The following is a 23,656-nucleotide window of genomic DNA, read 5'->3' on the forward strand; positions in this document are numbered from 1 at the left end:
TTGAAATGCCACGTGGAGCCAGGGGCCAGCTAGAGAGTCCCCCCCCCGAACCCCGGGCTCCACTCCACGCTGCCACTTTGAAATGCCACGTGGAGCCAGGGGCCAGCTAGGGAGTCCCCCCCGAACCCCGGGCTCCACGCCACGCTGCCACTTTGAAATGCCACGTGGAGCCAGGGGCCAGCTAGGGAGTCCCCCCCGAACCCCGAGCTCCACGCCACACTGCCACTTTGAAATGCCACGTGGAGCCAGGGGCCAGCTAGGGAGTCCCCCCCGAACCTCGGGCTCCACGCCACGCTGCCACTTTGAAATGCCACGTGGAGCCAGGGGCCAGCTAGGGAGTCCCCTGCCCCCCTGAACGCCGGGCTCCACGCCACGCTGCCACTTTGAAATGCCACTTTGAAGTACTCCCTCCCCCCGTTTGCTGCCCCTATCTGATAGACGCAGTGTGGGGGGGGGGAGGATCGACCAGCTGACTGGTCCTTAACGTCCTTTCCCCGACCCCCTGTGACCCTCCACTTGCTCTCTGGCTGCAGCTGCAGTTACAGCGGCACTGGGTTGGCCTGGCTTCCCCTTGAGCGGGACAGGCGGGGCTCCCCCTTTGCAGACCCTGGGTTGCAGGGGGAGAGGGGAGACAGCTGCCTGGACCCCAGGCCTCCCCGGGCCTGTGCTGCCAGAGCCGCTGTGGGGGGCAGGGCCGGGTCCATGCCTGTTCCCCCACCTGGAGCCGCTGTGGGGGGCAGTGCTGGGTCCGTGCCTGTTCCCCCACCTAGAGCCGCTGTGGGGGGCAGTGCCGGGTCCGTGTCTGTTCCCCCACCTAGAGCCGCTGTGGGGGGCGGTGCTGGGTCTGTGCCTGTCCCCCCACCTAGAACCGCTGTGGGGGGCAGGGCCAGGTCCGTGCCAAGTCCCCACCTATAGCCGCTGTGGGGGTCAGGGCCGGGATGTGCCTGTTCCCCCACCTGGAGCCGCTATGGGGGGCAGGGCCGGGTCCGTGCCAAGTCCCCACCTAGAACCGCTATGGGGGGCAGGGCCAGGTCCGTGCCAAGTCCCCACCTAGAACCGCTATGGGGGGCAGGGCCGGGACATGCCTGTTTCCCCACCTAGAGTCGCTATGGGGGGCAGGGCTGGGACGTGCCTGTTTCCCCACCTAGAGCCGCTATGGGGGGCAGGGCCAGGTCCGTGCCAAGTCCCCACCTAGAACCGCTATGGGGGGCAGGGCTGGGACGTGCCTGTTTCCCCACCTAGAACCGCTATGGGGGGCAGGGCCAGGTCCGTGCCAAGTCCCCACCTAGAACCGCTGTGGGGGTCAGGGCCAGGTCCGTGCCAAGTCCCCACCTAGAACCGCTATGGGGGGCAGGGCTGGGACGTGCCTGTTTCCCCACCTAGAGCCGCTATGGGGGGCAGGGCTGGGACGTGCCTGTTCCCCCACCTAGAGCCGCTATGGGGGGCAGGGCTGGGACGTGCCTGTTCCCCCACCTAGAGCCGCTATGGGGGGCAGGGCTGGGACGTGCCTGTTCCCCCACCTAGAGCCGCTATGGGGGCAGGGCTGGGACGTGCCTGTTCCCCCACCTAGAGCCGCTATGGGGGCAGGGCTGGGACGTGCCTGTTCCCCCACCTAGAACCGCTATGGGGGGCAGGGCTGGGACGTGCCTGTTCCCCCACCTAGAGCCGCTATGGGGGCAGGGCCGGGACGTGCCTGTTCCCCCACCTAGAGCCGCTGTGGGGGCAGGGCTGGGACGTGCCTGTTCCCCCACCTAGAGCCGCTGTGGGGGGCAGGGCCGGGACGTGCCTGTTCCCCCACCTAGAACCGCTATGGGGGGCAGGGCCGGGACGTGCCTGTTCCCCCACCTAGAGCCGCTGTGGGGGCAGGGCTGGGACGTGCCTGTTCCCCCACCTAGAACTGCTATGGGGGGCAGGGCCGGGACGTGCCTGTTCCCCCACCTAGAGCCGCTGTGGGGGCAGGGCTGGGACATGCCTGTTCCCCCACCTAGAACCGCTATGGGGGGCAGGGCCGGGACGTGCCTGTTCCCCCACCTAGAGCCGCTATGGGGGGCAGGGCCGGGATGTGCCTGTTCCCCCACCTAGAGCCGCTATGGGGGGCAGGGCTGGGACGTGCCTGTTCCCCCACCTAGAGCCGCTGTGGGGGGCAGGGCCGGGATGTGCCTGTTCCCCCACCTAGAGCCGCTGTGGGGGGCAGGGCTGGGACGTGCCTGTTCCCCCACCTAGAGCCGCTGTGGGGGGCAGGGCCGGGATGTGCCTGTTCCCCCACCTAGAGCCGCTGTGGGGGGCAGGGCTGGGACGTGCCTGTTCCCCCACCTAGAGCCGCTGTGGGGGGCAGGGCCGGGTCCGTGCCTGTTCCCCCACCTAGAGCCGCTATGGGGGGCAGGGCCGGCACGTGCCTGTTCCCCCACCTAGAGCCGCTGTGGGGGGCAGGGCCGGGTCTGTGCCTCCCCCCCCGGAGCCCCTGTGGGCGGCAGGGGAGGAGGCAGTGCCGGTGTGAGGGGGGGCGGGCCCGGTGGCCAGGCCAGGATGTCTGGCTCCCTTGGCAGGGGCTGGGTGTGCAGCGAGCGAGACCGTCCCAAGGGCCTGGCTCCGGTTCCCGGGAGGATCCCGCCCCGGAGTTTGCGGTGCGCCGGCCGGGCCAGGTCTGGGCACGCCGTGCGGGGCGCGGAGCTGCACGGAGGCGTGCGGCTCGGCCATGGCGGAGGGCTGGCCATGGAGCCCCCGGCCCGCGCGCCCCCGCAGGGCCGTGAGCGTGAGCGAGTGCCTGGACCTGCGGGCCGACCCGGCCGTGCAGGCTGCCCTCCGTGCCGCCCGGCAGCAGCAGAGCCGGCCCCAGAGCCTGTGCGCCGCGGGCCACGGACCGGGCCCCGGAGCCCTGCTGCCCCCCCCGCCCCGCGCCCGCAGCAGCTGGCTGGACTTCCTCCGGCCACGGCCCCCCCCGCCGGCGGGAAGAGGGGGGCCTGCTTCTCCTGCTGCCCCCGGAGCGGGCCGACGGCGCCCTACGCCCGCGCCCGGCCAGCATGAGCTGCCTGCCCTCGGGGTGCCAGCCGCCCGGCGCCGAGGCCTCGGGCTCCCCGCGGGGCGGCTCGCGGTGGGGCGGCCGGCGCTGGAACCTGCTGCGGAGCAGCGGCCGTGGCCCCCGGAAGACCGTCGGCGCCTTGCGCAAGAGCTTCAGCTTCCGGCTGCGGCGCCCGGAGCCGGGGGGGCTGCTGCGCCCCGCGCGCCTCCGCACCAAGAGCGAGGGGGACGCCGGCTCCTTGCGCACCTGCCCCAGCAAGCGGGACCTGCTCTACCCGGAGCTGGGCCCAGGCGGCGGGAAGCCGGGCTCGGGCTCCTGCCAGGCCGGCGGCCTCTGGAAACGGCTCACCGGCCGCTTCCGCCGGCGGGACCGAGACGGCGCCGACCCCCTGGCCGTGGGGGGCTGCCCCCTGCCAGCACTGGGTGAGTGTCGCTGAGGCTGCGGGGGCAGGCACGCAGGCTGGGCAGCAAGAGTCTGCCCCATTGAGAGTGTGGGGCTGAGATGCGCTAGCTGGGGGAGGGGGCAGTGAGAGCCCTGGGCCGTGGGGCTGGGGGAGGGGGCAGTGAGAGCCCTGGGCTGTGGGGCTGGGGGAGGGGGCAGTGAGAGCCCTGGGCCGTGGGGCTGGGGGAGGGGGCAGTGAGAGCCCTGGGCCGTGGGGCTGGGGGAGGGGGCAGTGAGAGCCCTGGGCCGTGGGGCTGGGGGAGGGGGCAGTGAGAGCCCTGGGCCGTGGGGCTGGGGGAGGGGGCAGTGAGAGCACTGGGCCGTGGGGCTGGGGGAGGGGGCAGTGAGAGCCCTGGGCCGTGGGGCTGGGGGAGGGGGCAGTGAGAGCCCTGGGCCGTGGGGCTGGGGGAGGGGGCAGTGAGAGCCCTGGGCCGTGGGGCCTCAGCAGGGGCAACCCAGGAGAGATTTCGGTGCTGGCCAGCTGACTAGCCGAGCACCCTCCGCTGGTCACCTGTGTGTAGTGTGGTGCACGGCCACACGTGAGAGAAACCTGCTCCGCACGCGGCTGGCAGGGCCGAGGGGGGCGTTGCAGGGGGCAGAAATGCTGCTTCCTCCAGCCCTGGTCTCCTGGCCCGGCCCTGGCGCTGCTGGGGGGGAGCGGGGGGGCGGAGACGACCACATGACTAACCGAGGAGCCTGGGCTTGTCTGTTAACCCCGCCGGCGCCACGCACCCCCCGCCCAGAGTGGCAGAGGCGACGGGCGGGGGGAGCAGCTAGGAGCTAGCGCCTCTGGGGAGCCGAATCTCCCCCCCCCCGAGCACCAGATCCACCTGCTCAGAGGCGGCAGCATCTCCCCCCTCCTGCTGCTGCCTCTGTTGGTGGGGGGACTGGCCACTGTCTGCAATGGGCCCGTGCTCCCCACGGACAGGAGCTGCCGCCGCCCCGCACTGCTACTGCCGCCTCCCGCCGCCGCCTCCCGCCGCCCCGCACTGCCGCCACCGCTGCCTCCCGCCGCCCCGCACTGCTACTGCCGCCTCCCGCCGCCGCCTCCCGCCGCCCTGCACTGCTACTCCCGCCGCCTCCCGCCGCCGCCTCCCGCCGCCCCGCACTGCCGCCACCGCTGCCTCCCGCCGCCCCGCACTGCTACTGCCGCCTCCCGCCGCCGCCTCCCGCCGCCCTGCACTGCTACTCCCGCCGCCTCCCGCCGCCGCCTCCCGCCGCCCCGCACTGCTACTGCCGCCTCCCGCCGCCGCCTCCCGCCGCCCCGCACTGCTACTGCCGCCTCCCGCCGCCGCCTCCCGCCGCCCCGCACTGCCGCCGCCGCCTCCCGCTGCCGCCTCCCGCCGCCCCGCACTGCTACTGCCGCCTCCCGCCGCCGCCTCCCGCCGCCCCGCACTGCTACTGCCGCCTCCCGCCGCCGCCTCCCGCCGCCCCGCACTGCCGCCGCCGCCTCCCGCCGCCGCCTCCCGCCACCCCCGCACTGCTACTGCCGCCTCCCGCCGCCGCCTCCCGCCGCCCCGCACTGCCGCCGCCGCCTCCCGCCGCCGCCTCCCGCCGCCGCCTCCCGCCGCCCCGCACTGCTACTGCCGCCTCCCGCCGCCGCCTCCCGCCGCCCCGCACTGCTACTGCCGCCTCCCGCCGCCGCCTCCCGCCGCCCCGCACTGCTACTGCCGCCTCCCGCCGCCACCTCCCGCCGCCCCGCACTGCTACTGCTGCCTCCCGCCGCCGCCTCCCGCCGCCCCGCACTGCTACTGCCGCCTCCCGCCGCCGCCTCCCGCCGAACCGCACTGCTACTGCCGCCTCCCGCCGCCGCCTCCCGCCACCCCGCACTGCTACTGCCGCCTCCCGCCGCCGCCTCCCGCCGCCCCGCACTGCTACTGCCGCCTCCCGCCGCCGCCTCCCGCCGCCCCGCACTGCTACTGCCGCCTCCCGCCGCCGCCTCCCGCCGCCCCGCACTGCTACTGCCGCCTCCCGCCGCCGCCTCCCGCCGCCCCGCACTGCTACTGCCGCCTCCCGCCGCCGCCTCCCGCCGCCCCGCACTGCCGCCGCCGCCTCCCGCCACCCCGCACTGCCACTGCCGCCGCCTCCCGCCACCCCGCACTGCTACTGCCGCCTCCTGCTGCCGCCTCCCGCCGCCCCGCACTGCTACTGCCGCCTCCCGCCGCCGCCTCCCGCCGCCCCGCACTGCTACTGCCGCCTCCCGCCGCCGCCTCCCGCCGCCCCGCACTGCTACTGCCGCCTCCCGCCGCCGCCTCCCGCCGCCCCGCACTGCTACTGCCGCCTCCCGCCGCCACCTCCCGCCGCCCCGCACTGCTACTGCTGCCTCCCGCCGCCGCCTCCCGCCGCCCCGCACTGCTACTGCCGCCTCCCGCCGCCGCCTCCCGCCGAACCGCACTGCTACTGCCGCCTCCCGCCGCCGCCTCCCGCCGAACCGCACTGCTACTGCCGCCTCCCGCCGCCGCCTCCCGCCACCCCGCACTGCTACTGCTGCCTCCCGCCGCCGCCTCCCGCCGCCCCGCACTGCTACTGCCGCCTCCCGCCGCCGCCTCCCGCCGCCCCGCACTGCTACTGCCGCCTCCCGCCGCCGCCTCCCGCCGCCCCGCACTGCTACTGCCGCCTCCCGCCGCCGCCTCCCGCCGCCCCGCACTGCTACTGCCGCCTCCCGCCGCCGCCTCCCGCCGAACCGCACTGCTACTGCCGCCTCCCGCCGCCGCCTCCCGCCACCCCGCACTGCTACTGCCGCCTCCCGCCGCCGCCTCCCGCCGCCCCGCACTGCCACTGCCGCCACCTCCCGCCACCCCGCACTGCCACTGCCGCCGCCTCCCGCCACCCCGCACTGCCACTGCCGCCGCCTCCCGCCACCCCGCACTGCCACTGCCGCCGCCTCCCGCCACCCCGCACTGCCACTGCCGCCGCCTCCCGCCACCCCGCACTGCCACTGCCGCCGCCTCCCGCCACCCCGCACTGCCACTGCCGCCGCCTCCCGCCACCCCGCACTGCCACTGCCGCCGCCTCCCGCCACCCCGCACTGCCACTGCCGCCGCCTCCCGCCACCCCGCACTGCCACTGCCGCCGCCTCCCGCCACCCCGCACTGCCACTGCCGCCGCCTCCCGCCACCCCGCACTGCCACTGCCGCCGCCTCCCGCCACCCTGCACTGCCACTGCCGCCGCCTCCCTCCACCCCGCACTGCCACTGCCGCCGCCTCCCGCCACCCCGCACTGCCACTGCCGCCGCCTCCCGCCACCCCGCACTGCCACTGCCGCCGCCTCCCGCCACCCCGCACTGCCGCCGCCGCTGCCTCCCGCCACCTCGCACTGCCGCTGCTGCCTCCCACCACTGCCTCCTGCCGCCCCCTGCGCTGCCCCACGCTGCCACCTCCACCACCCCCCTGCACCGCCCCGCATTGCCACTGCTGCCTCGCGCCGCCCCCGCTGCCTCCTGCTCCCCCCCCCGCTGCCGTCGCTGCCACCTCCACCTCCCACCACCCCCCTGCGCCACCGCCTGCCGCCACGGCCTCCCGCCGCCCTGTGCTGCTGCCACCTCCTCCCGCTGCTTCCTGCCGCCCCCCCTGCGCCGCCACCTCCTCCCTCTGCCGCTGCCCCCACCATCCCGCGCTGCCGCTGCCTCTTGTGCCTCCTGCTTCTCCCACCAACTCCTCCTCCCGCCTTCTCCGGCTACCACTGCCGCCACATCCCCGCCGCCGCCTCTTCTTCCTGGCCCCCCCACGCTGCCTCCTCCCAGTGCAGGCGTGTGCACGTGGAGGGGGTGTGCACGAGGACATGTTTGGGAGTGGGGGAGGGGATGTGCACGGGGGTGTGTGTGTGGAGGGGGCATGCACAGGGAGATTTTGGGGGCGGGGGAGGGATGCGCACGAGGGGCTGAATCCCACTTCCCACGTGGCGTGTGCGGTGCTGTGCTCACAGGCGTGCACGACCAGCCGCACGTTCTGTACCCCAGGCACTCTCCAGGGAGAGGGGCCGCTCGGGGCCGTGGAGCAGTGGGGGGCAGAGGGGCCTGGAACACAGGGCCACAAGGTGGGGGGCTCTGGCAGGTTGGCTGTACGAGTCCGGCCACACGCTGTGGGTGGGGGTGGGAGCTTTCTACCAGCAGCTCCGTGGGTGGGCGCCTGCCTGCGGTGGCCAGACCCATGGGCAGGGCTGGGGCAGGGCACGAGGCGGTTCCCGTGCCCGGCCCGGCTGGCTCAGGAATCCGAGACTCGCCTGGGCCCTGGCAGCGAATGGCCACGGGCTCCGCATGTTACTCGCCCCCCCACGGCCTGGCATGGCAGGGAGCAGGGGCTGAGCCTGGCTGGGTGGTGGGGGCGGGGGCAGGGCTCTGGGCTCCCTGGGGTGCCCCTCGGCTGGAGCGGCGGGGGCAGGGCCGGGTGCTGCTGGGGGCAGGAGGCAGCGCTCACGGCTCAGGAATGTGGGTGCGTCCCTCGTGGCCGGGACCTGCTCCTGCTTGCCAGGCCCCCCCGCGGAGCCGCTCCCCGCCTGCCTGCCGCTTGGCCAGAGCGTGGCTGGGGAGCCGCCGCCGCCCGCGTGCCCCGGCTGGCAGGGGCTGTGCAGGTCACGCCCGGCGGGCGGGGTGTGGGGAGTCGAGAGCCTGGCTCGCTTAATGCCCCCGCCCCCGCCGGCATCCCAGATATAGACGTTCATCCGGCCCTGGGTTGGCCCCGCACGCCGCCGGCTCCGGACCTGGCCCTGGCCCTGGCCGGGGATCGCCCTGCAGCGGGGCACGGCGGGGTCCCTGTGCCGGGGTGGAGAGGAGCGCCATTGCGGAGGAAGGGACGGCGGGGGGGCACCGGGCGCTAGCATCAATCCGCACCTGGGGGCAGGCGGAGGGAGTTTGGCCCCGGGGCGGGATGCAGGCCGGGCGCCGGAGAGGACCCGGGGTGGTCGGTCCCGAGCGTGATGCTGAGGGCAGGGCGACCTGCGCGTTGGAGCAGGAGGTTGAGCTGGCGTTTGCTGCAGCCGCAGCTGGGACGCTGGCGGCTCCCCCAGCAGGCGCTGAGACGTGGCTGAGCCTGGGGTGACTGTGGCTGTCCCAGACCCGGCGCTTCGGAGAAGGGGCAGGCCGGCCGGGGGCAGGGAGGTGCTGGCAAAGGCTCTCTGGTGACGGATAGACCCATTCTCATGCAGACTGACAGACACGCGCATGTAGGTGGACAGACCCACGGACGCACAAGTGGACAGACACATGCACACACAGACGGACACACGTGCAGACGGACACACACACACACAGATGGACACACGCAGACGGACTCATATGCAGACGGGCAGACACACACACGCAGACGGACACACATGCAGATGGGCAGACACACACGTGCAGACGGACACACATGCAGACGGACACACATGCAGACGGGCAGACACACACATGCGGGCAGACACACGCAGACGGGTAGACACACACACGCAGACGGACACACATGCAGACGGGCAGACACATGCAGACGGGCAGACATGCAGACTGGCAGACGGACACACGTGCGGACGGACACACGTGCGGACGGACACACTTGTAGACGGGCAGACACACACGCAGACGGACACACACGCAGACGGGCAGACACGTACAGACGGACACACATGTAGATGTGCAGACACACGCAGACGGACACACATGTAGATGTGCAGACACACACACGCAGACGGACACACATGTAGATGTGCAGACACACACATGCAGACGGACACACATGTAGATGTGCAGACGGACACACATGCAGACGGGCAGACACACACGTGCAGACGGACACACATGCAGACGGGCAGACACACACGTGCAGACGGATGCTGTGGCGTAGTGGGGGCTGTCTGCTCTGTACCAGGGTCCCCCTGCGTGGTGAGGTGAGTCTCACCGACTCACCCACAGGTGGGGCTGTAGCATCAGTACCTGGCTGGTCGCTGTGCGTGGGCTGTGGGCGACCCCTGCTGGCCTCTGCCTGTGAGCACGGCCCAGCGGGGGGGCTGCCCAAGTCAGGTAGACAAAGACCCAACCGGCCAGAGGAGTGGGGGCAGGGAGGGAACCAGGAAGTAAGTGTTCGGGGGAAGGGGCAGTCTGGGGCTGGAACCATGAAGGCACCAGTCTGAGGAGGGGCTGGAATCCAGGGGCCCAGGGACCCACCTCAAGGGGGCTGAGGCTCCCTGGCCCTGACTCCTGTAAATGCATCACGTCTGTGCTGGGCGGTACCCTGGAATGGCAATAACCCCCTGTTCTACCGGCCGGTGGGGTCTGTTCTGGCTGCTCCAGGGGTGCGGTGTTGGGGGGAACCCAGACACGTCATCACGGACGCCCACGCAGACAGACAGACGGATGCCCACGCAGACCGATGCACGCGCAGACCGATGCACACGCAGACGGACGGACACCCACACAGACAGACAGACCGATGCACACGCAGACGGACGGACACACAGACAGACAGACCGATGCACACGCAGACAGATGCACACACAGACAGAAGCACACGCAGACGGACGGACGCCCACACAGACAGACAGATGCACACGCAGACGGACGGACACACAGACAGAAGCACACGCAGACGGACGGATGCCCACACAGACAGACAGATGCACACGCAGACGGACGGACACACAGACAGATGCACACGCAGACGGACGGACGCCCACACAGACAGACAGATGCACACGCAGACGGACGGACACACAGACAGAAGCACACGCAGACGGACGGATGCCCACACAGACAGACAGATGCACACGCAGACGGACGGACACACAGACAGATGCACACGCAGACGGACGGACGCCCACACAGACAGACAGACGGATGCACACGCAGACAGACGGACGCCCACACAGACAGACGGAGGGATGCACACGCAGACGGACGGACGCCCACAAAGACAGACGGAGGGATGCACACGCAGACGGACGGACGCCCACACAGACAGACGGAGGGATGCACACGCAGACGGACGGACGCCCACACAGACAGACGGAGGGATGCACACGCAGACGGACGGACGCCCACACAGACAGACGGACGGATGCACACGCAGACGGACGGACGCCCACACAGACAGACGGAAGGATGCACACGCAGATGGACGGACGCCCACACAGACAGACGGATGGAAGCATACGCAGATGCAGACGGACATGCGCATGCAAAGGAGTCTGTTTCAAAAAGGAAGCTGAGGCTCTGTAGTCAGAAGCTCCCTTGCCCTTTAGGGGCCGGGCAGGCTGGCTGGTGTTGGGTCGGCGCGGGCAGTAACTGGGCCGGGCAGGTTGGCTGGTGTTGGGTCAGCGCGGGCGGTAACTGGGCCGGGCAGGTTGGCTGGTGTTGGGTCGGCGCAGGCGGTAACTGGGCCGGGAAGGTTGGCTGGCGTTGGGTCGGCGTGGGCGGTAACGGGGCCGGGCAGGTTGGCCGGCGTTGGGCCGGCGTGGGCGGTAACGGGGCCGGGCAGGTTGGCCGGCGTTGGGCCGGCGTGGGCGGTAACGGGGCCGGGCAGGTTGGCTGGTGTTGGGTCGGCGCGGGCGGTAACTGGGCCGGGCAGGTTGGCCGGCGTTGGGCCGGCGTGGGCGGTAACGGGGCCGGGCAGGTTGGCCGGCGTTGGGCCGGCGTGGGCGGTAACGGGGCCGGGCAGGTTGGCCGGCGTTGGGCCGGCGCGGGCGGTAACGGGGCCGGGCAGGTTGGCTGGTGTTGGGTCGGCGCGGGCGGTAACGGGGCCGGGCAGGTTGGCTGGCGTTGGGCCGGCGCGGGCGGTAACGGGGCCGGGCAGGTTGGCTGGTGTTGGGTCAGCGCGGGCGGTAACTGGGCCGGGCAGGTTGGCTGGTGTTGGGTCGGCGCAGGCGGTAACTGGGCCGGGAAGGTTGGCTGGCGTTGGGTCGGCGTGGGCGGTAACGGGGCCGGGCAGGTTGGCCGGCGTTGGGCCGGCGTGGGCGGTAACGGGGCCGGGCAGGTTGGCCGGCGTTGGGCCGGCGTGGGCGGTAACGGGGCCGGGCAGGTTGGCTGGTGTTGGGTCGGCGCGGGCGGTAACGGGGCCGGGCAGGTTGGCCGGCGTTGGGCCGGCGTGGGCGGTAACGGGGCCGGGCAGGTTGGCCGGCGTTGGGCCGGCGCGGGCGGTAACGGGGCCGGGCAGGTTGGCCGGCGTTGGGCCGGCGCGGGCGGTAACGGGGCCGGGCAGGTTGGCCGGCGTTGGGCCGGCGCGGGCGGTAACGGGGCCGGGCAGGTTGGCCGGCGTTGGGCCGGCACGGGCGGTAACGGGGCCGGGCAGGTTGGCCGGCGTTGGGCCGGCGCGGGTGAGGGAAGCTGCCTGTCCCCAGTGAGCGAGGCAGACAGGACGTGGCACGGGCGTGGCCCGCAGGGTCGCAGGGATCCACGAGAGCCTCCCATGTGCACACCCCTGGCAGTGCAGGCTTTTCGGGGGTCTGAGCCGGGCCCGTGTTCGCAGGTGTGTTCAGGGCTTACGCTGAGCGTGGTCAGAGCGCGGCTTTGGGCTGCCCTGTGCGGCCGTGGTGGCTTGTGGCAGGCAGACGGTTAGGGCTGGCTGAGGAAACGGGAGCCCTGGTGCACCTCCTGGCAGGTGGGACAGTGCCTCAGTTTCCCCGTCTGTGAGGTGTGGCCCCTTTTGCAGACGTGTTGAGCTCCTTGGCAGTTGCTAGAGAGCAGACTGGCTGGGCGCCGGGCCGTGGCCTGAAACTCCGGAGGGCCTTCCTGTGTTCCCAGAGCAGGCTGGGGCCCTCCGGGTTCCTGCCCCTGCACGTCCAGAGGCGGGGGCTGGCGTGTGGGCCGGGCTGCCGCTGTCCCCGGGCGCACGCCGGCTGCTCGACTCGCCCCTGGGGTGTCTCTTCGGAGGGGCCGGTGGGGGAGGCAGGCGCAGGGCGCTGCGGCCCCCGTGGGCAGGGCGTGCTGCCGGCCTGGCCAGCAAGGGTGCCCCGGGCACTGGGCGCAGCCCCGCCCCGAGCTGGGGGAGCCCAACAGTGCGGCAGGGGGCCGGGCAGAGCCGGGGCAGCGAGGGAGGGAATGGCCAGTCCACGGGCGGCACGACGTCCGGGCCACGGGGCAAAGGTGGGGAGTGTCCCGAGCCCCGCCCCCCACCGCTACCCGTGCTCCCTGCCCCTGCTGCGCCCCCAGATATCCCAGCTGCCCCTCCCCCCGTGCCAGGCCCCCCCGTGCCCCCGGCTGCCCCTTCCCTCCGTGCCCCAGACTGCCCCTTCCCCCCGTGCCAGGCCCTCCCCCGCCCCCGGCTGTCCCTCCCCCCGTGCCAGGCCCTCCCCCGCCCCCGGCTGCCCCTTCCCCCCGTGCCAGGCCCTCCCCCGCCCCCGGCTGTCCCTCCCCCCGTGCCAGGCCCTCCCCTGCCCCCGGCTGCCCCTTCCCCCCGTGCCCCAGACTGCCCCTCCCCCCGTGCCAGGCCCTCCCCCGCCCCCAGCTGCCCCTTCCCCCCGTGCCCCAGACTGCCCCTTCCCCCCGTGCCAGGCCCTCCCCCGCCCCCGGCTGTCCCTCCCCCCGTGCCAGGCCCTCCCCCGCCCCCGGCTGCCCCTTCCCCCCGTGCCAGGCCCTCCCCCGCCCCCGGCTGTCCCTCCCCCCGTGCCAGGCCCTCCCCTGCCCCCGGCTGCCCCTTCCCCCCGTGCCCCAGACTGCCCCTCCCCCCGTGCCAGGCCCTCCCCCGCCCCCATCTGCCCCTTCCCCCCGTGCCAGGCCCTCCCCCACCCCCGGCTGCCCCTCCCCCCGTGCCAGGCCCTCCCCCGCCCCCGGCTGCCCCTTCCCCCCCATGCCAGGCCCCCCCCGTGTCCCCGGCTGCCCCTCCCCCCGTGCCAGGCCCTCCCCCGCCCCCGGCTGCCCCTTCCCCCCGTGCCATGCCCCCCCGTGCCTCAGGCTGCCCCTTCCCCCGTGCCAGGCCCTCCCCCCGCCCCCGGCTGCCCCTTCCCCCCGTGCCCCAGACTGCCCCTCTCCCCGTGCCAGGCCCTCCCCCGCCTCCGGCTGCCCCTTCCCCCCGTGCCAGGCCCTCCCCCGCCCCCAGCTGCCCCTCCCCCCGTGCCAGGCCCTCCCCCGCCTGCCCCTCCCCCCGTGCCAGGCCCTCCCCCGCCCCTGGCTGCCCCTTCCCCCCGTGCCCCAGACTGCCCCTCCCCCCGTGCCAGGCCCTCCCCCGCCCCCAGCTGCCCCTTCCCCCCGTGCCCCAGACTGCCCCTCCCCCCGTGCCAGGCCCTCCCCCGCCCCCGGCTGCCCCTTCCCCCCGTGCCCCAGACTGCCCCTCTCCCCGTGCCAGGCCCTCCCCCGCCCCCGGCTGCCCCTTCCCCCCGTGCCCCAGACTGCCCCTCCCCCCGTGCCAGGCCCTCCCCCGCCCCCAGCTGCCCCTTCCCCCGTGCCAGGCCCTCCCCCGCCCCCGGCTGCCCCTCCCCCCGTGCCAGGCCCTCCCCCGCCCCCGGCTGCCCCTCCCCCCGTGCCAGGCCCCCCCGTGCCCCAGGCTGCCCCTTCCCCGTGCCAGGCCCCCCCGTGTCCCAGGCTGCCCCTTCCCCCGTGCCAGGCCCTCCCCCGCCCCCGGCTGCCCCTTCCCCCCGTGCCCCAGACTGCCCCTTCCCCCCGTGCCAGGCCCTCCCCCGCCCCCGGCTGTCCCTCCCCCCGTGCCAGGCCCTCCCCCGCCCCCGGCTGCCCCTTCCCCCCGTGCCAGGCCCTCCCCCGCCCCCGGCTGTCCCTCCCCCCGTGCCAGGCCCTCCCCTGCCCCCGGCTGCCCCTTCCCCCCGTGCCCCAGACTGCCCCTCCCCCCGTGCCAGGCCCTCCCCCGCCCCCAGCTGCCCCTTCCCCCCGTGCCCCAGACTGCCCCTTCCCCCCGTGCCAGGCCCTCCCCCGCCCCCGGCTGCCCCTTCCCCCCGTGCCAGGCCCTCCCCTGCCCCCGGCTGCCCCTTCCCCCCGTGCCCCAGACTGCCCCTCCCCCCGTGCCAGGCCCTCCCCCGCCCCCATCTGCCCCTTCCCCCCGTGCCAGGCCCTCCCCCACCCCCGGCTGCCCCTCCCCCCGTGCCAGGCCCTCCCCCGCCCCCGGCTGCCCCTTCCCCCCCATGCCAGGCCCCCCCCGTGTCCCCGGCTGCCCCTCCCCCCGTGCCAGGCCCTCCCCCGCCCCCGGCTGCCCCTTCCCCCCGTGCCATGCCCCCCCGTGCCTCAGGCTGCCCCTTCCCCCGTGCCAGGCCCTCCCCCCGCCCCCGGCTGCCCCTTCCCCCCGTGCCCCAGACTGCCCCTCTCCCCGTGCCAGGCCCTCCCCCGCCTCCGGCTGCCCCTTCCCCCCGTGCCAGGCCCTCCCCCGCCCCCAGCTGCCCCTCCCCCCGTGCCAGGCCCTCCCCCGCCTGCCCCTCCCCCCGTGCCAGGCCCTCCCCCGCCCCTGGCTGCCCCTTCCCCCCGTGCCCCAGACTGCCCCTCCCCCCGTGCCAGGCCCTCCCCCGCCCCCAGCTGCCCCTTCCCCCCGTGCCCCAGACTGCCCCTCCCCCCGTGCCAGGCCCTCCCCCGCCCCCGGCTGCCCCTTCCCCCCGTGCCCCAGACTGCCCCTCTCCCCGTGCCAGGCCCTCCCCCGCCCCCGGCTGCCCCTTCCCCCCGTGCCCCAGACTGCCCCTCCCCCCGTGCCAGGCCCTCCCCCGCCCCCAGCTGCCCCTTCCCCCGTGCCAGGCCCTCCCCCGCCCCCGGCTGCCCCTCCCCCCGTGCCAGGCCCTCCCCCGCCCCCGGCTGCCCCTCCCCCCGTGCCAGGCCCCCCCGTGCCCCAGGCTGCCCCTTCCCCGTGCCAGGCCCCCCCGTGTCCCAGGCTGCCCCTTCCCCCGTGCCAGGCCCTCCCCCGCCCCCGGCTGCCCCTTCCCCCCGTGCCCCAGACTGCCCCTCCCCCCGTGCCAGGCCCTCCCCCGCCCCCAGCTGCCCCTCCCCCCGTGCCAGGCCCTCCCCCGCCCCCAGCTGCCCCTTCCGCCGTGCCAGGCCCTCCCCCGCCCCCGGCTGCCCCTCCCCTCGTGCCAGGCCCCCCCCCGCCCCCGGCTGCCCCTCCCCCCGTGCCAGGCCCCCCCCCGCCCCCGGCTGCCCCTTCCCCGTGCTAGGCCCCCCCGTGCCCCAGGCTGCCCCTTCCCCCGTGCCAGGCCCCCCCGTGCCCCAGGCTGCCCCTTCCCCCGTGCCAGGCCCCCCCGTGCCCCAGGCTGCCCCTTCCCCGTGCTAGGCCCCCCCGTGTCCCAGGCTGCCCCTTCCCCGTGCCAGGCCCCCCCGTGCCCCAGGCTGCCCCTTCCCCGTGCCAGGCCCCCCCGTGCCCCAGGCTGCCCCTTCCCCGTGCCAGGCCCCCCCGTGCCCCAGGCTGCCCCTTCCCCGTGCTAGGCCCCCCCGTGTCCCAGGCTGCCCCTTCCCCTGCTAGGCCCCCCCGTGCCCCCGCCTGTCTCCCACCGTGTCCCCTGCTCTGTACCCCAAATTGCCTCTGTCCCTTCCCTGTGCTAGGCCCCCCCGTGCCCCCGCCTGTCCCCCACAGTGTCCCCTGCTCTGTCCCTTCCCCCCGCGCTGCGCCCCCCCCATATCTCCGCCTGCCTCTTGCCCCGTGTTGTGCCCCCTCCCGCCCCAGCTTTGCTGGCATCGCAGCCCCGGCTCCATCCCTGACCCCCCCGCCCACGTGACCCATGTCCTGCTGCGTCATGCCAGCGCCGCCCCCCACTGCTCACACTCGCTGCCTCCTCCCTCCCGCAGGGGCCCGCCCGGCTCACTCACAGGCCCAGGCTGCGCCCTCAGCGAGCGGCCCCCCCGCCCCTCGGGGCCCAGCAGACCCCTGCGGCCTCCCCGCCCCTCGGGGCCCAGCGGCCCCCTGCCAGGAGCTGACGCCTCTTTTCTCTCCCCTGCAGATTCGTTTGTGAACAGCCAGGAATGGACCCTGAGCCGCTCCGTGCCCGAGCTCAAAGTGGTGAGTGCGGCGGGGGGGCGCAGGGCCAGCCCGGAGGGGCCCTGTGCAGCGTGACCCCCCCAGGGCGCTCGCCCCAGGGCAGGCTCCCTGGTCGCCCCGCCCCCGCGGCCAGCGTGTGCCACGGGCAGGCGCTGAGCCCCCGGCGCGGAACGGCTTTGTCCGCATCGCGATCAGCCCCCTGCCCCTGCTGGACTCGGAGACGTGCCCAGAGTTCAGCCGCCCGTCCTGCCTGCCAGGGCCCCTGGGCTCCGGGTCCCCGCTCGCCCCGTTCCCTGGGTGGGCCCGGCAGCCCGACAGCAGCCGCTGGGGCCGTACCCGTGGCTGGGCTGACTCGGCTCCTGCTGGCTGATGCTAGTAACAGTGAGGGACACGTGGCCGGGTTGTGACCTGCCCAGAACGTTTATTACAAGCGCGTGGGGCAGAGCCTTACCCAGGAGCAGGGCTCCAGCTGAGCCGTGGGTCCCGCTGCATTGCACCCTGTGTGGCCCTGCCCGCGCGGGAGCAGTGATAGAGCAGAGGGGAAGGGGCCGTTGTGGGTGCAGGGTGCTGTGCTGGGGCGATGGGCAGGGCCGAGGGGTGCTGGAGCACCCCCACTGAATGGTGCTCCTGAGCGTGGCTAGCCCTGGTCAGGAAGGTGTGTGCTGACATCACCTTGCTGGGCTCCCAGGTCGGCGCCGTGGCCGAAGCCACAGCCAGACCGTCTCTCTCTCTTGACTCAGGAGCTAACCTGGCCCTCAGGAGTGTGATGCATGGTACTGGCCCCGTGGTTGTAGCCATCCTGCCGTCCAGAGGAATCTGGCTGGGCCGGGGTGCGTGGTACTGGCCCCGTGGCTGTAGCCATCCTGCCATCCAGAGGAATCTAGCTGGGCCGGGGTGCGTGGTACTGGCCCCGTGGCTGTAGCCATCCTGCCGTCTAGAGGAATCTGGCTGGGCCGGGGTGCGTGGTACTGGCCCCGTGGCTGTAGCCATCCTGCCATCCAGAGGAATCTGGCTGGGCCGGGGTGCGTGGTACTGGCCCCGTGGCTGTAGCCGTCCTGCCGTCCAGAGGAATCTGGCTGGGCCGGGGTGCGTGGTACTGGCCCCGTGGCTGTAGCCGTCCTGCCGTCCAGAGGAATCTGGCTGGGCCGGGGTGCGTGGTACTGGCCCCGTGGCTGTAGCCGTCCTGCCGTCCAGAGGAATCTGGCTGGGCCGGGGTGCGTGGTACTGGCCCCGTGGCTGTAACCGTCCTGCCGTCCAGAGGAATCTGGCTGGGCCGGGGTGCGTGGTACTGGCCCCGTGGCTGTAGCCGTCCTGCCGTGCAGAGGAATCTGGCTGGGCCGGGGTGCGTGGTACTGGCCCCGTGGCTGTAACCGTCCTGCCGTCCAGAGGAATCTGGCTGGGCCGGGGTGCGTGGTACTGGCCCCGTGGCTGTAGCCGTCCTGCCGTCCAGAGGAATCTGGCTGGGCCGGGGTGCGTGGTACTGGCCCCGTGGCTGCCCTCTTGAGCCACAGTGCTCCAGGGTGGGTTTCAGCTCCCATCAAGCCGAGGGGCACCGTGGAAGCTGGGGCCACCGTGGCGGGCTGCTCTTGGGTGGGCCTTGCTCTCCCGGCAGGCAGCATCCCCCAGCCTCCCGGCCTGGCTGCTGCCCTTCACCGGGTCACGGGGCGGGTCGGCCAGTGATGTTGGCGCGGGAGAGGGCGCATTCATGCACCTTTGTGCTGCAGGGCATCGTGGGGAACCTGTCGAGCGGCAAGTCAGCCCTGGTGCATCGCTACCTGACGGGCACGTATGTGCAGGAGGAGTCCCCGGAAGGTGAGCGCTGGGCAGGTCAGGCGGGCTCCACGCCCCAGTGAGACTTCTCTCTGGACAGTGCCAGCCGGGCGCCTGCCCACCCAGCCGCCTCGTGTCAGACGTGTCCCTGGGCGTCACCCACCCATCACCCCTCCCTTTCCTCAGTGCCCAGCCTCGTGTCAGGCGTGTCCCTGGGGGTGTCACCCGCCCTACACCCCTCCCCTTGTCAGCGCCCAGCCTCGTGTCAGGCGTGTCCCTGGGGGTGTCACCCGCCCTACACCCCTCCCCTTGTCAGTGCCCAGCCTCGTGTCAGGCGTGTCCCTGGGAGTGTCACCTGTCCTACACCCCTCCCCTTGTCAGCGCCCAGCCTCGTGTCAGGCGTGTCCCTGGGAGTGTCACCCGCCCTACACCCCTCCCCTTGTCAGCGCCCAGCCTCGTGTCAGGCATGTCCCTGGGAGTGTCACCTGCCCTACACCCCTCCCCTTGTCAGCGCCCAGCCTCGTATCAGGCGTGTCCCTGGCAGTGTCACCTGCCCTACACCCCTCCCCTTGTCAGCGCCCAGCCTCGTGTCAGGCGTGTCCCTGGCAGTGTCACCTGCCCTACACCCCTCCCCTTGTCAGCGCCCAGCCTCGTGTCAGGCGTGTCCCTGGCAGTGTCACCTGCCCTACACCCCTCCCCTTGTCAGTCCCCAGCCTCGTGTCAGGCGTGTCCCTGGGAGTGTCACCTGCCCTACACCCCTCCCCTTGTCAGTCCCCAGCCTCGTGTCAGGCGTGTACCTGGGGGTGTCACCCGCCCTACACCCCTTCCCTTCCCTCAGCGCCCAGCCTCGTGTCAGGCATGTCCCGGGGTGTGTCACCCGCCCTACACCCCTCCTCTTCTCAGCGCCCAGCCTCGTGTCAGGCATGTCCCGGGGTGTGTCACCCGCCCTACACCCCTGCTCACTGCGCCCCGTTGCTTTCCAGGAGGCCGGTTTAAGAAGGAGATCGTCGTGGATGGGCAGAGTTACCTGCTGCTGATTCGTGATGAAGGGGGCCCCCCTGAGCTGCAGGTAAGAGCCCCCGTCTCTGTCCGAACCGTGCCGCTTGGGAGCCCCGTGCGCACCTGGCAGCCGCGGGCTGGGCTGGGACCCGGAACCGCTCACGAGGTGCAGGACAGAGAGTGAGGCTGAGTCATGGCTCTCCGCAGGCACCCTGCGGCATGGAGGGGGGCAGGGGCTCAGTGGGGCGGGGACTTGGGGGCAGGGTGTGGGGCATGGGCTTGGGGGCAGGGTGGGGGCAGGAGTTCGGGGGGCAGCGCCAGGGTGCAGAGAGGGGGGTGCGGCAGGGCGGCTCCCCCCCTCAGGCAGCGCTGCCGCGGTGGCGGGGGGCTGGTCGGGCTCTGACGATCGCCGTCTCCCCAGTTTGCCGCCTGGGTGGACGCCGTGGTGTTTGTCTTCAGCCTGGAGGACGAGATCAGCTTCCAGACGGTCTATAACTACTACCTGCGACTCTGCAGCTGCCGCAGCGCAGCCGAGGTGCCCATGGTGCTGGTGGGGACGCAAGGTGAGGGGCCGGGGTCGCAGGCTCTCCGCGGGGCCGGGGCCGGGCCGCTCCCGGAGAACCTCGGCTGCAAATGCCGTGCCCCACGTGCCGGCTGGCTGTGAACTCTGCCCCACTGGGCCCCCTGAGGCGTCCTGCCCCCCACCCCCGCCCTGGCTGCCCCACCGCCACCCTGGCCCGCCAAGGCACCTTGGCCTTGTCCTTGCCCCTCAACCTCCGCCCTGGAACCACAAGGCACCCTACCCTCCCACCCCTATGCTGGCCCCCCAACCTCCGCCCTGGCCCCCCACGGTGCCCTGCCCACCCTCCCTGGCCTCGCAAGACACCCTGCTCTCCCCATGGTCAAGGCAGAGGCTGCTGGCGGCTGAGTGCCAGTGGTGGGGAGGTTGTTCCGGGTGTGGGGCAGCGGGCATGGGAGGGGCAGGGCTGCTGAGTGCCAGTGGTGGGGAGGTTGTTCCGGGTGTGGGGCAGGGGGCATGGGAGGGGCAGGGCGGCTGAGTGCCAGTGGTGGGGAGGTTGTTCCGGGTGTGGGGCAGGGGGCATGGGAGGGGCAGGGCGGCTGAGTGCCAGTGGTGGGGAGGTTGTTCCGGGTGTGGGGCAGCGGGCATGGGAGGGGCAGGCCGGCTGAGTGCCAGTGGTGGGGAGGTTGTTCCGGGTGTGGGGCAGCGGGCATGGGAGGGGCAGGGCGACTGAGTGCCAGTGGTGGGGAGGTTGTTCCGGGTGTGGGGCAGCGGGCATGGGAGGGGCAGGGCGGCTGAGTGCCAGTGGTGGGGAGGTTGTTCCGGGTGTGGGGCAGCGGGCATGGGAGGGGCAGGGCGGCTGAGTGCCAGTGGTGGGGAGGTTGTTCCGGGTGTGGGGCAGGGGGCATGGGAGGGGCAGGGCGGCTGAGTGCCAGTGGTGGGGAGGTTGTTCCGGGTGTGGGGCAGCGGGCATGGGAGGGGCAGGGCGGCTGAGTGCCAGTGGTGGGGAGGTTGTTCCGGGTGTGGGGCAGCGGGCATGGGAGGGGCAGGGCGGCTGAGTGCCAGTGGTGGGGAGGTTGTTCCGGGTGTGGGGCAGCGGGCATGGGAGGGGCAGGGCGGCTGAGTGCCAGTGGTGGGGAGGTTGTTCCGGGTGTGGGGCAGCGGGCATGGGAGGGGCAGGGCGGCTGAGTGCCAGTGGTGGGGAGGTTGTTCCGGGTGTGGGGCAGGGGGCATGGGAGGGGCAGGGCGGCTGAGTGCCAGTGGTGGGGAGGTTGTTCCGGGTGTGGGGCAGGGGGCATGGGAGGGGCAGGGCGGCTGAGTGCCAGTGGTGGGGAGGTTGTTCCGGGTGTGGGGCAGCGGGCATGGGAGGGGCAGGGCGGCTGAGTGCCAGTGGTGGGGAGGTTGTTCCGGGTGTGGGGCAGCGGGCATGGGAGGGGCAGGGCGGCTGAGTGCCAGTGGTGGGGAGGTTGTTCCGGGTGTGGGGCAGCGGGCATGGGAGGGGCAGGGCGGCTGAGTGCCAGTGGTGGGGAGGTTGTTCCGGGTGTGGGGCAGGGGGCATGGGAGGGGCAGGGCGGCTGAGTGCCAGTGGTGGGGAGGTTGTTCCGGGTGTGGGGCAGGGGGCATGGGAGGGGCAGGGCGGCTGAGTGCCAGTGGTGGGGAGGTTGTTCCGGGTGTGGGGCAGCGGGCATGGGAGGGGCAGGGCGGCTGAGTGCCAGTGGTGGGGAGGTTGTTCCGGGTGTGGGGCAGCGGGCATGGGAGGGGCAGGGCGGCTGAGTGCCAGTGGTGGGGAGGTTGTTCCGGGTGTGGGGCAGCGGGCATGGGAGGGGCAGGGCGGCTGAGTGCCAGTGGTGGGGAGGTTGTTCCGGGTGTGGGGCAGCGGGCATGGGAGGGGCAGGGCGGCTGAGTGCCAGTGGTGGGGAGGTTGTTCCGGGTGTGGGGCAGCGGGCATGGGAGGGGCAGGGCGGCTGAGTGCCAGTGGTGGGGAGGTTGTTCCGGGTGTGGGGCAGCGGGCATGGGAGGGGCAGGGCGGCTGAGTGCCAGTGGTGGGGAGGTTGTTCCGGGTGTGGGGCAGCGGGCATGGGAGGGGCAGGGCGGCTGAGTGCCAGTGGTGTCTTGCTCCAGGGTGGGGGGCGTGGAACGCTGGTCGCTCACCTGCCGCTCCGTGGTTCACAGACGCCATCAGCGCCACGAATCCCAGAGTCATCGACGACTCTCGGGCCCGGAAACTGTCCAATGACCTGAAGCGCTGCACCTACTACGAGACCTGCGCCACCTACGGCCTCAACGTGGAGCGAGTCTTCCAGGACGGTAACTGCAGCCCTGTGCGGAGCGGCCCCCTCCCCCTCCAGCTGCCCCACACACAGGGACTGGCACCTCTCAGGGCTTGTCCCCCCCATGGGCCTACCTGGGCCACAGGGATTGGGAGGCGGAGCCGCGGGCGGGCCACAGGGATTGGGAGGCGGAGCCGCGGGCGGGCCGCAGGGATTGCGAGGCGGAGCCACAGGGATTGGGAGGCGGAGCCGCGGGCGGGCCGCAGGGATTGCGAGGCGGAGCCACAGGGATTGGGAGGCGGAGCCGCGGGCGGGCCGCAGGGATTGGGAGGCGGAGCCGCGGGCGGGCCACAGGGATTGGGAGGAGGAGCCGCGGGCGGGCCGCAGGGATTGGGAGGAGGAGCCACGACCGGCCCCAGGGATTGGGAGGCGGAGCCGCGGGCGGGCCGCAGGGATTGCGAGGAGGAGCCACGGGCGGGCCGCAGGGATTGGGAGGCGGAGCCGCGGGCGGGCCGCACGGATTGGGAGGCGGAGCCGAAGGGATTGGGAGGAGGAGCCGCAGGGATTGGGAGGCGGAGCCGCAGGGATTGGGAGGAGGAGCCGCGGGCGGGTGTGACGACGCGTCAGGGGGACCCCCCCGACCCTGCCTCCCGTCTACAGCGAGGTGAGACTCCGCCGACCGGGAGAACGGGGGTTTATGGGGTCGGCGAGGTAGAGTACGGCCCGGGTTCTATGTGGCCATCGGAGTGAGGGGCCGGCAGCCTCAGACCCTTGGGACGGGTCCACAGGCCCCCGAACTCCCAGCACTCGGCTTAGTCTCTTCTCCAAGTCTTCCCAGCCAAGCCACCCCCTCCCTTTGTTCCAACTCCTTCCCTCTCGGGTGAGAACCGGCGGGGCCATGGTCTGCACATCCGGGCCCTCAGGGCGACCCCCCTGGGCCGTGCTCACAGACGCAGGCCAGTAGGGGTCTCCCACAGCGCCCAGCAAGTGGACCGTCCCCCAACTACATCACCTGCCCCCCCCGATAGCGAACCGAGTGGGGTCACTCCGCCGGTGGCCTGGGGACGTTCCCCCCCCACGGGACAGCGCGTCGGCGATGATGTTGGCCTCCCCTTGCCGTGGGTCACTTCCATGTCGTAGTCCTGCAGGAGCAGGCTCCACCTCAGCAGCTTGGCGTTCGTCCCTTTCATCTGGTGCAGCCAGGTCGGGGGCAGGGGTCGGTGTCACCGTGAAACGCCGGCCAGACAGGTCTGGCTGCAGCTTTTGCAGGGCCCACACCATGGCCAGGCGTCCCTCTCTACAGTCGCGTAGCTCTGCTCCCGGGGCAGCAGCTTCCTGCTCAGGTACACGATGGGGTGACGTTCCCCTTTCTCGTCCGCCTGCATCAGCACCGCCCCCAGCCCAGTGTCCGAGGCGTCAGTAAACACGATAAAGGGCTTGTCGAAGTCTGGGTTTACCAGCACTGGGGCCTTGGCCAGGGCTTCCTTCAGTGCACAGAGAGCCCTCTGGCACTGCTCCGTCCAGACCACCCTGTCGGGCCTCCCCTTCCTGCACAGCTCTGTGATCGGGGCAGCGATGGAGCTGAAATTGGGCACAAACCTCCGGTAGTACCCCGCCATCCCAATGAAAGCCTGGACCTGCTTCTTGGTCTGGGGCACAGGCCAGTCTCGGATGGCCTCCACCTTGGCCGGCTTGAAGCAGCCGCTCCCCACCTTACGGCCCAGGTAGGTCACCTCGGCCATCCTGACCTTGCACTTCCCAGCCTTTACAGTC

General features: G+C 73.2%; 1 protein-coding gene across 3 annotated transcripts in view; it reads left to right on the plus strand.

Annotated features, from left to right (window-relative positions):
* The window catches only part of LOC102451881 (arf-GAP with GTPase, ANK repeat and PH domain-containing protein 3-like), a 119,436-nt gene that overhangs the window by 52,416 nt on the left and 43,364 nt on the right, over positions 1 to 23,656 (plus strand). For 2 of the 3 annotated variants that reach the window (XM_075917264.1, XM_075917266.1), the window contains exons 2-6: positions 16,287 to 16,345; positions 18,049 to 18,136; positions 19,078 to 19,163; positions 19,515 to 19,656; positions 21,786 to 21,920. In XM_075917264.1, the coding sequence (XP_075773379.1) occupies positions 16,287 to 16,345; positions 18,049 to 18,136; positions 19,078 to 19,163; positions 19,515 to 19,656; positions 21,786 to 21,920 (510 nt within the window). Of the gene's footprint in view, positions 1 to 2,910; positions 3,442 to 16,286; positions 16,346 to 18,048; positions 18,137 to 19,077; positions 19,164 to 19,514; positions 19,657 to 21,785; positions 21,921 to 23,656 lie in introns of those variants that run through there. The other variant, XM_075917265.1, reaches the window with a different exon arrangement.

Source organism: Pelodiscus sinensis, unplaced genomic scaffold, assembly GCF_049634645.1.
Source record: "Pelodiscus sinensis isolate JC-2024 unplaced genomic scaffold, ASM4963464v1 ctg168, whole genome shotgun sequence".
In the NCBI taxonomy this organism is placed as follows: Eukaryota; Metazoa; Chordata; order Testudines; family Trionychidae; genus Pelodiscus; species Pelodiscus sinensis.